This window comes from Antechinus flavipes, chromosome 1 (assembly GCF_016432865.1).
Source record: "Antechinus flavipes isolate AdamAnt ecotype Samford, QLD, Australia chromosome 1, AdamAnt_v2, whole genome shotgun sequence".
In the NCBI taxonomy this organism is placed as follows: domain Eukaryota; kingdom Metazoa; phylum Chordata; class Mammalia; order Dasyuromorphia; family Dasyuridae; genus Antechinus; species Antechinus flavipes.
The window spans coordinates 672,059,028-672,071,772 of record NC_067398.1 but is presented as its reverse complement, the minus strand read 5'-3'; the positions used below and the strand labels follow the sequence as shown (position 1 = coordinate 672,071,772).

At 52.4% G+C, this 12,745-nt stretch overlaps 1 protein-coding gene across 1 annotated transcript; it reads left to right on the top strand.

Annotated features, from left to right (window-relative positions):
• The first annotated feature begins 2,184 nt into the window (after positions 1-2,184).
• AMH (anti-Mullerian hormone) lies at positions 2,185-10,900 on the top strand. Its single transcript, XM_051972242.1, has 5 exons — positions 2,185-5,836; positions 8,300-8,466; positions 9,171-9,270; positions 9,405-9,582; positions 9,952-10,900. The coding sequence occupies exons 1-5, from the start codon at positions 5,266-5,268 to the stop codon at positions 10,808-10,810; spliced, it is 1,875 nt and encodes a 624-aa protein (XP_051828202.1). The 5' UTR covers positions 2,185-5,265; the 3' UTR covers positions 10,811-10,900.
• The last annotated feature ends 1,845 nt before the right edge of the window (positions 10,901-12,745 follow it).

Genomic DNA, 12,745 nt, shown 5'->3' with positions numbered 1-12,745 from the left:
AGAGCCAGAGGGATGTGGGCTTAAAGCCTGGTCTTTATGAAAGGATGGTCAGGTCCACACTTAACAGCGGAAGGATGGATGCCGAAATTCACCCAAGACCTTTGTTTTACATGAGGGAAAAGGGGGAAGACGACCAGACTCACAGCATATGGGTTTCCTTTGATGTTAACCAGTTTAAGTTTGCTCAGCTCCAAAAGGGGGACACCTGTGCTGGAGTATTAAGAAGTAAAAGGAGGTGAGAAGGTGTTTTGTAGCTGGAGCACAAGGCACTTGTAGGCTTCCAGGTCTACTGTGGCAGGCTGCAAGGGTTTTAAAATGAGAAGGAGGTGGGTGGGTTTGAAAATATCTGATTAAGGGCCTGGCTAGACCACCCATTCTGAGTACTTGAAAGGCCAGTGAGAGTCACTTCATATTCCTGTGGTGTTGTCCATTGGCACTTGCTGCTAATGAAGCCAAAGTCATGCACTCACTGCAGATATTCAGCTCCAGCCTTAGAGGGTGTCTCACAAGCACATCTTATGAATGTGTGCTTGGATAACTTGGTATGGCAGCAACTTAGTAGGACTCCCTTCCAGCTCCCTCCTCCAGTTATCACAAGCCCATGTTCAACAGAAAAACGAGGGATATCGCTCTTCTCTCCCCTCCCCCTCCCCCTTGCCTAGACTTAAAAGTTGTGTATCATTTTTCTCTATGCAGCAGTCGTATGGGTAGTAGATTTCTTTCAAAGAAGATTGCTTCCTAGCTGTGGAACCCTAGGCAAGTCACTTAACCCCAGTTGCCTCAGCCAAAAAAAAAAGATTGCTTCCTTATGATAGGGTTTGGTGTTGGGTACCATGGGAAAGCAGAGGAGGAGATAATCCCTGCTTTAAAGAAATTAGTTGGGAAAGCAAGATCGATATGTATGTAGCAGTTGGAGAGTAACATTGAAAGAAGGCAACCTCTCTGGTTATAGCTTTGCTGGGAGTTGGAAGGGATCTCAAAGGTTACTACTCTGTATCTGGCCAAGAATCCCCTTTGTGACATTCTTAAGAAGTAGCTGTGATAACTCCAAGCAGCTTCTGCTGGAGGCCCACAGTAAGAAGCTAGCATCTTTTTTTTTTTTTTTTTTGCCTGCCATATCGCTGAGTTCTGCCCTCATGTCTTCTCTCAGTCTGTAATAGTTAAGTTGGCTTTTTCAACCCAAATGTAAAGTTTAACTTTCATTGTGATTACATTTCAATTTACTCAATTGTACCAAAATTCCATCCCAAATTGGCCCTTCATTTTGACTTGTCGAGATCTTTTTGGATCCTGATTTTAATCCAGCTGATAACACTCCCTGCCAATGTTGTGGCAAGTACCAAATGCCAGCCTTTTGTAAAAATGTCAAATAGCGGAAGGTCTGACCTTCTACTAGAAACTTCCCTTCCAGCCTTGTTTGAGCAGGTCATTGCACAGGTTCTGAGTTGGCCTCAGTGTAAATGCCATTTAACCTGCACCTCTGCATCTTCTCTGTGAAGACAGCAGGAGTGGCTGCCTTACGTGCTTTACTGAAGCCTGAGTAGGCCGCACCCATTGCAGCTCGCCTGGCTCCTGTGACCTCAGTTGGCGTTCACTTGGCAGAGGTGCCGGAGCACTTTGCCATGTCCTTTTCCAGCTTATTTGACAGACGAGGAGCTGAGGTAAACGGTAACAGCTAGGAACTCGTGAGGATGAGACTCCCTGATTCCAGGCCTGGTTCTCTAGCCCTTGTGCCACCTGGTGAGTGATGCCCCACAGAAGTGAAGGTGAGGTTTAGTCTCAGAGCCTACTACTCTCAAATAATTTTTTCATCGCTCTTGTTCAAAATCAACAACTATTTCCAGCTATATACAGGAACAGTAAAAGCTTGCATATGAAGTGGTGAATTTCCCATAAGTTTGTATTTTTTTTCAAATTTACATAATAAATTCAACACAGTTTCAAAGCTGTTCTGCTTATCTAACCTCTTCCTGTGCTCTGCATATTTTCAAAATGCTGCAGTGGCCTTTATATTTCTTTTTTCTTTTTATGGCACTATCACTAGTCCTTCCCAGCATCCCTCACCCCATGTATAATTTTTTTTTTCCCAAAGGCATAGTAAGATAAACTTGCACATTGGTGACATGAGGCCATGTGATTTTTTTGTATTGATAAACAGTGCTTCCCTCAGAAACCAATAAAAGGTTTGCAGATGTTGCCCTCCAAAAAATAAAGGTGTCTTGACTGTTGTACTTTTTGTTCACGAGCATCTTATTAAAATCACTGACAGTGACCTTGCTAGTATATCTACTTGTTCTTTTTAGTACTCCTTTAGTAATGGTAGCTTTGGTGACAAGTTCCCACACATAACAGTAACTTTAAGCATCTTATATTTATGGGACAGGTAATTGTTATAATAGATAGAGAACTGGATCTAGATTCAAGGAAACCTTAATTCAGATTTGACATTACACACTAGCTCAAGTGATGCAAGGCAGGTTATTTCTGTTTGCCTCAGTTTCCTCTTCTGTAAATTGGAGATAATACCTCCCAGATTAGATAAAACAATAGTTGTAAAGCACTTAGCACAGTGCCTCATTTGTAAAAAGGGTTATATTAATGTTAACTTATTCATTCTAGTGAGGCCATTTCTTAGAATTTCATACTTGAGTTTCCTTTTTTTGAGCTAATGTTACCCTTGCAATCATACCATTGGATTCTACCTCTCCTTTCCTTAACTCTTTGAAATCTGATGTAGCACCTAGAGATACCTCACAGACTGCCTAGATTTCATCCTTTTACCACTTATCACAAGTTCAGTGACAAAGTGGCTATTTACCTTCAAAAGTTCTTGTCTATTTTATTTCGTTTGGTTTTGACCTCTTTCATGCTCCACTAATTTTCTTTTGATGTCACTTTTTAAGTCCATATCATGTTGAGCTTTTCTTGGTATACTTATACATACTGATATAGTATGAGATGTTGGTCTGTAATAATTTCTGCCCTTCTACTTTCTGGTTTACCAGATATTTTTTTCTTGAATAGGGAGTTCTTGTTCAATAATTAAGATCTTTGGGTTTAGCTAAAACTAGGTTACTGTGCTCATTTGCTTCCATATATTATGTAGTTTTTAATCTTTCCAATTTTAATTTTTTCTCTCACCCCCATCCTAATCTATCTTGCTCTATAGTGTATATCATAAGAATATTGCTTTTCCTTCGTTAATTCTAACCCATGGTTCACCATGTTTTGCATCTTGGGTTCCTAGATTTATTCACAAAAACTTTCTGTCCATCTTTTTTTGTTTCTCTGTCTCTTGAAGTCAGTTAAATGGCTTGCCCACCATCATAAAGCTAGTAAGTGTCTGAAGTCAGATTTGAACAGATTTCAGGGCTGGTGCTCTATCCACTGGTGTCACCTAGCTGCCCTAACATGCCTTCAATATTTGTTGTTATTCCATCCTCATTCAATCCCCCCTTTTATTATTATTAAAACTTTTTATTTACAAGACATATGCATGGGTATTTTTTTAATAAAGCCTTCTCTTCCAACTTTTCCTCTCATTCCCTCCACCCCTTCCCCTAGATGGCAGGCAGTCTAATACATATTAAGTATACTTTTAAAATCTATTCTTTGCCTTTTCAGCAAGAGATACCTTGTTCCAGTGCTACCCCACCAAACTGGGTTTCTGAATTCATTTCCTTTTTTACTACCCATTTACTACCCACTCCTCTTTTCTACCCATATAACTTAGTTGCATTCATTACCATTATCCCTAGCGTCATTCTCACCCTCTCTGATTGTAAAATGACTATCTTAAAGGCAGTTGGGTGGTACAGCAGATGGACTGCTGGACCAGAAGTCAGGAAAACATCTTCCCGAGTTCAGATCAGACTTCAGACACTGTCTGTATGACCTCATGCAAAGGACTTCATTCACTCTGCTTGTCTCAGCTTCCTCATCTGTAAAATGAGCTGAAGAAGGGAATGACAAACCAGCCCAGTATCTTTGCCAAGAAAAGTCCCTGATGGGGTCGCGGAGTGTTGAACATGACTGAAAAGGCTGAACAACCACCTGGAGATCCCTTCTGCCTCTAAGAAATTTATCTTCCAAGGATCAAAAGCTGATATTCTCTGTTCCGTGTGTCTTATGGTGCCTTCCAGCTCTGAGGTTCTATGGGTATGGGGGCTGAGCACCTTGTTCCCTGGTTGTCAGGGACTCACATTAGCAGTGTGAATGTCTGGGATTTTGACTTTCCCCAGGCCATCCAGAACGATGAGGCGATGATGATGCAGTGCTTTGGATGTCAGAAGACCCAGGTCCAAATGCCACTTGGGATACCCATCCCCTATGGAACCTCAGGCAACTGTCTTCTCAGCCAGGAAACACAGAGGTGGGACAAGAATTGGGTTCCCAGCCTCCCTGCTTTCTACAGGATGGACCTTCCTGTAGTCTGTTCCCTCCCCCCAAGACCACCTCCCATTTCTGCTCTGTGAGCCCCACAGTGTGGGGTTCTTGCTCTTTGTATCCCCAGGGCCTGGCATTGACCATGCTCTCAGATTTAGAGCTGGAAGAAGCCTCCCTTTTATAGATGAGGACACTGGAACCCAGGGTGAGGATCAGGTCACCTGGGCACCCAGGGCAAGACTGGCATCATGGTTCTGGGACTTCCCCCTGCCACACAGCCCACTCACTTAGCTTTAGAGCCTCTTCAAGCTCTCATTTTTCTGTTACTGTCCCCAATACAAAGCTGCTGGCTATGTGTGGCCCTGGTGGTCACAGCCACCCTGGGTAGAGACCGCCTGATGTCCCCAGCCCATCGACAAGGCCCTGACCTCCTCGTCCCGGTGGAGTTCCCCAAAGAAAGGCCACTAACAGTTTCGTGTCCCCCCACCTTCCCACTTCCAGCCCCTCGGCCCACACTTTATTCCTGGCTCTGAATTGCACGTTCCCAGCTCAGATTCTCACATTTTTAAAAAAATCAGTCAAGGACAGCATTTTACAATCCGGTCAACAGCCTGAAATTTATATCACTTCTAAGAAGCGAGATACCCAGCCCAAAAATAGAACAGAAAGAGCCCTTTGAAAGGGCCTCCCCTGACTTTCAGACTTCTGGTCTCCCAGGGTCCCAAAGGATGGACTCTGCATTGTCAATTCAAGGTCGCTTCCATTGGGAAGAGATAGCCATCCCTTCCTCCCTCGCAAACAGTCTGCAGAAGGCATTTCTGCCCCCTTCATCTCATAAAAGCCCCATTTAGCCCAAGGCTCGGCCATAGCCAGCCCAAGATGAAGGGGTCCCTTCTGGGTTTGCTCCTGCTGCTGCCAGCGATGTTTGCCGTGCTGAGAGGAGCGCCCCCCAAGAAGGGGCAGTCAGATGCCCCTATCGAGCTGCCCCCTACTCTGCTCAGGAGCCTCATGGCCCAGGGCCAGAGGAAGGAGAGGTCAGAGAGTGCTCCCAGCGGGCCTTCATCCTTCAAGAGCCAGAAGACCCTTGGGAGTCAGGCCCACCTCTCTTGGCCCTTGTTCGCTCAGGACAGCGGCACCTCAGATCTGTGGACTGGGCCCCAGCCCCACCCTTGGCCCTTGGGGGGCTTGAAAAACCCAGTGTGCTGGGTAAAAGTGGGCAGGGAAGGAGACGAGGTCCCAGGCCCCCTCCAGGTTGTGGGGGCTCTCAGTGGTTATGAGAGGGGCTTTGTGGAAGCACTGAGACAGGCCCGCTGGGACAGCCAAGACTTGGCCACCTTTGGCATCTGCCCCCCAGGGGGCACAGAAGTTGCCCACCTCTCTCTGCAGCGTTTGGGGGCCTGGCTGGTGGAGCCGGGTGGGTGGACTCTGGTGGTTCTACACCTAGAAGAAGGTAGGTGGGCCCCATATCCAGCACATCCTTGGGGAAAGGTGTGGGAAACATTCTGGGGGGGGGGGGGGAGGTTAGCAGCCAGCCTCAGAGGCTTTTGGGAAGCATTTTGTGCCCCTGGGTCCTGAGGAGGGGATGGTCCAGGATGTAGAAGGCCAGCGGGGGGGGGGGGGGGGGGGGGGGAGAGGGGGGTTCCTGGCTAACCGGCCACCAGCTCGCTTCTTGGTCCCAGAATGCTGAAGGTTTGAGATCAGAGGTCTAAGGCCCAATTCCTATTTCTCCCACATCTCTGGACCCCTGGCAGGAGGGTGGAGGTGGGGGTGGGGGTTTCTGTCATCTTTCAGCCTTTGGCTTCTACCACCAGCCCTACATCCGATGGATATGATTCATGGGGGGCTTTGTCCATTGTCTCTGATGGCTCAAGGACTCTCCAGGTTTCTAAGACTTGGGGCTTTAGAAGGGATTCATGGGGCCTTGGGTGGGTGGGCGGGCCAGGGAGGATGGCTAGAATGAAGTCTGGGCTTCAGGCCTGGCATCCAGCTTGCCAGGGCAGCTGCTCAGGGAGTTGGCCGGCTGGAATTGTCCAGAGCTGCTCTGGGGTTGGTCTCCCCTCCTAAGTAGCCCCAAGTAGTTCTCTTTGAGGGCAAAGGCTGGCCCAGCGATCAGGTTCTAACCTGGGTTCTGTGAGTAGATTTCAGGTTTCTGTGAACCTGGATAGAGGGGAGAAAAGAGAAATTCCATCTTTATTTTTGCTGACCTCTAATTGAAATGTAACATTTCCTTCAAAGAATTTTTTTTTTTTTTTAAGGAAAACATTGTTTTCAGAAGGGGTCCATAGGCTTTAGCACACACCAGAGCGATTCATGACACAGAAAGAGGGTCAGCAGATCTGTTTTTAAGGCTCCCGCAGGGGAAACCTCACCCCCATCCAGCCAGGGCTCGGTTGAACCCTCGGTGTTGGGATTGCTCAGCTTCAGAGCCGGCTGCTTCAGCAGAGGAAGAGCCCTGGCTTGTCAGGGAACCCTCGCTGAGTTTGGAGGTCCCAGGCGTGGGGTCTGGACCCAGAAGTGGGAAGAAGCTCTCCCACCATCCCCAAAGCCCTGAATGGGGAAGGCTTCCCTGCTGAAGGGCCTCGGGGAGCTCAACCCTAGAGCATTGAAGGGGAGCTTGGAGCCCCTTAGTTCAGCCCTTTCTCAAGGAAATTGAAACCTGAAGAGGGGGAGACCTGTGGCAAAAGGAAGGATCCAGATAATAAATAGAAAATGGAAATAATAGAGAATTTCTCTCATCTCCTGCCAGGGCACCCTGCAACTTGTTTGCAGGAGCTGGGGAGAGCACTGAGGGACTGGCTCAGGGTCTCGCAGCCATTGTTTGGGACTTGAACCCAGTCCTTGTGGTCCTGAGGTCAGTTGGCTGCCCATGAGACCATGCTGTCTCTCAAAACATCTGGTCCTTGATTTTTTTAATTTTTTATTTTAGCACCTGTTTCCCAGTGCCACTGGGAAGATGGCAGGGAGGGGGCTGAGGCTGGATCCACAAAGCGGAGTGAAAGCCAAGTCTTTTTCCTGATCCTCAGAGTTGTTTGAGATCTGTTTGGGGTTTGGGGGGCTTGTTTTTGGTTTTATCTGTGTCAGGAAAGAATTTTTATCCCCATGGTAGAGACATAGGATTTAAAATTCAGGTCTAGTGATTTGTTCAAGGGAAAGCTGAGACAGACACAGGACCTAGATTTTTCCCACCAAGCCCCGCTCCCCAGAGGGAGAATAAGAGCTGGGCTGGGAAGGGATGTCCAGAATGGACCACCTGGTCTTTTTACAAGGTCCAGAGCCTCTCTTCTGTCTGATGATGGGTGATCCCCAGAGGCGGCCACTGGATCTTCCAGACCCCCGGGGAGGTGGGGGAGGAGCAAGGAGACCTGGCTCTGAGATTCCAAGAGGCAGCAGAGAGCTCCCAGGAACAGTGCTGGGGGGGGTTGGGGGGGGAGAGATAGCCGGTGGGCCGCTGGTCTGGGACTCGGGAGCTCTGTGGGTGGCCCTGTTTCTCTAGGCCAGCTGGGTGACTTGGGACAAACTGCTTTGTCTCACTGGGCCCCATCTGTAAAATGGATCCCTTCTAATCCTAAATTCCTTGCAGCCCAAGGTGTGAAAGGATCCTTGGGGGGGAAAGATGGAGCTAAAGGGTTAAAATCAATTCTTCAGCGGGCAGAGGGTCAGATCACAGACTTAGAGGTCATCTCATTTTACAGTTAGGGTAACTGAGGCCTCTGTGCCCAAGCTAGCAAAGGAACAGATCTGGAATTTGAGCTGAGGGCCTTTGCCTCCTTCCAAACCCCCTTCTCCCCCCCCCCCCGCATGCCCGCATTGTCTTAGAGGGCCCCCTTTTCTCTCTGGCCTGGAGACCCTCCTGACAGGCCTTTTGCCAGGACACCTGTGGGACCCCTCCCTCACTCCTGCCCCTGTCCTGCAGTGACGTGGGAGCCAGAGCTGAGCCTGTGGTTCCAGGAGCCCCCGCCAGTACTTGAAGGAGGCGGCGTCCCAGAGCTGGCCCTGCTGGTGCTGTATCCAGGGCCTGGACAGGGGGACCGTCCTGGGCAGGAGTTTGGGATCACTGGAGCAGGGCTGCAACCGCAGCAGGTATAGACTCAGGAGCTAGAAACTCGGGACAAACGGGTGGGACATTTTTTTTGAAACCACGTTGGGGATCCTAGCTATTTGAGCCTCCAGAATAAACCCTGGGAAAGGGCCTGGGGAAAGGCTGAAGAGAAGGGCCTCCCCGTCCCATGGACATCCTGGGACCCTCCGAGGGCTTTGCTAGTCCCCCCCCAATCTCACTACTTGCAAGGGACCGGAGGCCACCCTCGCCAGGGCAGAGCCGGGATGCCCCTCCCAGTTCTGGCTGGAATTCTGCCGAGTCCTGAGGGGGTCCAGCCTCAGATCCCAGTTGCCGTCCAAGTGCCCAAGGAAGGAGGGTCCTGATTCCCAGTACTTGACCTAGCCAGGCTGCCCTCAAACTGGGAATGGCCCCGCCCCCCACCCTCCCCAAGCAGTATCCGCGGGGTGGGGGTGCTAGGGATAGGGGGGCATAGATCCAGGGAAAGCCAGGACTTGGCTGCTGGGGGAGGTAAGAAGCTCCCCGTCCCTGGAGGTCTCTGAGGGGAGACAGGATGGCCGTTTGTCCCAGATCACTGTTGAGGGACGGTCGGGTCCCAGGGCCGCGGGGGGGGGGGGGGGGGGGGGAGAGGTCCCTTCCAGGTCTGAGATGTCGGGAATTTTCCTTGGGGTCTGGGGTTGGGGGACAGGAGTGGGCAACCGCGTGGGTGATGCTTTTGTCTTCACAGAGCCTCTGTCTCTCCTCGGACACCCGGTACTTGGTGCTGGCTGTGGCCGAGCCGGCCTCCCAGGGGCTCTCCCTTGCTCTGCAGCCCCGGGGTGGAGCTGGTAAGGAGGTTCAGAATCAGGGGGAGCCGTGGGGGCTTTTACATCCATGGGATGGGGGAGAGGGTGAGCCAGGCGGGCCCCAGGGAGGCGGATTCCTGATCTGACCCCAAACGCATCCCTGTGTGCCGCTGCAGGCCTCTCTCTGGCCACCCCAGAACTCCAGGCCCTGCTCTTCGGGCCAGACCACAAGTGCTTCACGAGGATGACGCCCGTCCTGCTCCTGCTGCGGGGGCGGGGCTCGGGGGCCGAGCCCCGCCCCAGTCCTCTTCCCGCCGAGGGCAGGCTAGATACTGCGCCGTACCCCCTGCCCAGGTGTGTGGGGGCCTCGGGGAGGGGGCGGGGCCCTCGGGGAAGGGAAGGGGGGCCTCGGGGAGGGGGCGGGGCCCTCGGGGAAGGGAAGGGGGGGCCTCGGGGAGGGGGCGGGGCCCTCGGGGAAGGGAAGGGGGGGCCTCGGGGAGGGGGCGGGGCCCTCGGGGAGGGGGCGGGGCCCTCGGGGAGGGGGCGGGGCCCTCGGGGAGGGGGCGGGGCCCTCGGGGAGGGGGCGGGGCCCTCGGGGAGGGGGCGGGGCCCTCGGGGAGGGGTGGACCTCCCGGGCCTAGAGGCACGCCTGCTGGGTGGCAGAGCTGGGGCACCAGGCAGGCTGTGGGGTCCCCCCAGCCTTGTGCCTTCCCTTGTCCTCAGGCCCTCTCCACTGCCACTTGTCACGGCCTCTCCGAGTTCCGCAGACCCGTTCCTGGAGACCCTGACCCGCCTGGTGCGAGGAGTCCTGGGCCCGCCTTCCAGCCCCCGCCCGCTGCATCTGGCCTTGGACCCCGCGGCCCTGGAGGCCCTCCCACACCGGGTGTTCAACCTCTCGGACCCGGCCACCTTGGAGCAGCTGGTGGAGTCGGAGGACCCCCTCCTGCTCCTCTTTCCGGCTGGGAGCCCGGCCCTGCTGCAGGGCCTGGCGGGACGATGGCCGGCCCCAGAGGGCCCAGCCCAGCGCTTGGCCGGCAAGCTGCAGGCCGTGGCCCGGGAACTGCTGAGCCTGCCGGCCCTGCAGCCCCACGCTGAGCTCCTGCACCAGCTCCTGGCCCTCTGCTCGGCCCCCAGCAACGGCAGCAGCCAGGCGGAGGCCCCGGGCGGCCAGCTGCGGGCGCTGCTGCTGCTCAAGGCCCTGCAGAGCCTGAAGGCCGAGTGGCGGGAACGCAGGAAGGCGTCCCGGGCCCTGCGCAGCGCCCGGCTTGGAGGGGACGGGCCCTGCCGCCTTCAGGAGCTGAGCGTGGACCTGCGCGCGGAGCAGTCGGTGCTCATCCCCGAGACTTACATGGCCAACAACTGCCAGGGGCCCTGCCACTGGCCGCAGTCCGACCGGAGCCCCAACTACAACAACCACGTGGTGCTGCTGCTGAAGATGCGGGAGAGGGGCGAGCCTCTGGGCCGGCCGCCCTGCTGCGTGCCCACCGCCTACGCCGGAAAGACTCTCATCAGCCTCTCCGAAGAGGGCCTCAGTGCCCGCCTCATGCCCAACATGGTGGCCACGGAGTGCGGCTGCCGGTAGGCTCAGCCGCCGAGACCCCGTCCTCCCCAGCCTCAGCCTCGCTCCGGACCGTGGCCCTCCCCGCCCTGCCCCGCTGCCCCCTCTCTGCCCGATTGGAACCTTCTCCGGACTCTGGGCAGTTCGTCCCTCACCCCCACCGGCCCAGCCGGGCCGCAGCAGCCCCGAAAGTGAGGAGGTTCCCTCCATCATCTCCGCAGCTGCTGGCTCCCTGACAGTCCTCCAGCCCCCAGGGATGGCCTCGGGGCTCAGACCCTGCCGGCCCTCTGGGGTGGGCAGGCCGGGATGGAGAGTGCCTGGGCAGGGAGGGGGTGCCACGGGCACTGACTGGGCATGAGGGAGCCCAAGGCACTGGTGTCGGTGGGAGGTGGGACTGGGCCCAGAGCTGGTGGGGCGGCCCGGGGGCTTTGTGCTCAGGAACACCGGGGCTGCCCAAAGCCCTGCCCCAGATTTATTCTCAGCACCTGCAACTTTGTCCAATAAAGTACAAATTCGGCTGATGCCTTTGGCCAGTCACAGGCTGGGGAAGAAGGGGCAAAGCTGGCAGTGAGGACCTTCCAATCCTCTCTGGGCCTGGTGGTCTGGAGTGGAGGAGCGGGCAGCAGGAGGAGAGAGGAGGGGGAAGGGGAGAGGGGAGGAAGAGAGAGGGAGGGAGGGAAGGAGAGAGAAAGAATGAGGGAGAAAAAGAGACAGAGAAAAGGGAGGAGAAAGGAAGAGAGACAGAGAAGGAGAGGGAAGAAGAGAGAGGGAGAGAGACTTCTTCCCAAGTGCCCTGCCCCTCCCCCCCAACCCAGCCCCACTCGCAGCATGGCCTTCTCCTGGAAGCTCACTTTCCCTTGAGAAACTCCCCTAACTGGGGAAAAAGGGCCCTTCCTCCCGCCCCTGCCCCTCCCCCACCCCTATGCTGGAAGACCTGGCTCTCCTCTCAAAAGCAAAGCAAGGGCTCTGTGACCCTGCCAGAGGCCTCGGGCCCCCGGGCTGACCTTAGGGAGCAGGCTCCCAGCCTCTGCCCTTTCCCTCCCCACAAAGCTTTCTTTTGCATTAGTTTTGTTTGTGCAAAAACTTTTCAATTTGATATAATCGAAATTTTCTATTTTGTGATCAATAATGATCTCTAGTACTTCTTTGTTCACAAATTCCTTTCTCTTGCACAGGTCTGAGAGGTAAACTATCCTATGCTCTTCCAGTTTATTTATAATCTCATTCTTTATGCCTAGGTCATGAATCCATTTTGACCTTATCTTGGTGTACGGTGTTAAGTGTGGGAGTCAATGCCTAGTTTCTGCCATACTAATTTCCAATTTTCCCAGCAATTTTTGTCAAACAGTGAAACCTTATCCCAAAAACTGGTGTCTTTAGGTTTGTCAAAGACTAGATTATTAAAGTTATTGGCTGTTTTGTCCTTTGAACCTAACCTATTCCACTGATCAACTAGACTATTTCTTAGCCAATACCAGATGGTTTTAGCAACTACTGCTTTATAATATAATTTTAGATGTTACAGCTAGGCCACCTTCATTTGATTTTTTTTTTCATTAATTCCCTTGAAAATCTTGACCTTTTGTTCTTCCAGATGAATTTTATTATTGTTTTAGGTCATTAAAATAGTTTTTTGGGAGTCTGATTGGTTCAGCACTAAATAAATAGATTAATTTAGATAGTATTGTCATCTTTATTATATTTGCTCACCCAATCCAAGAGCATTTAATATTTTTAATATTTTTCCAGTTGTTTAGATCAGACTTAATTTGTGTGGAAAGTGTTTTGTAGTTTTGCTCATAGTTTCTGATTTTCCTTTGGCAGATAGATTCCTAAGTATTTCATACTATCAGTAGTTACTTTAAATGGAATTTCTCTTTGTATCTCTTGCTGTTGGATTTTGTTAGAGATGTATAAAAATGCTGATGATTTATGTGGGTTTATTTTGTATCCTGCAAC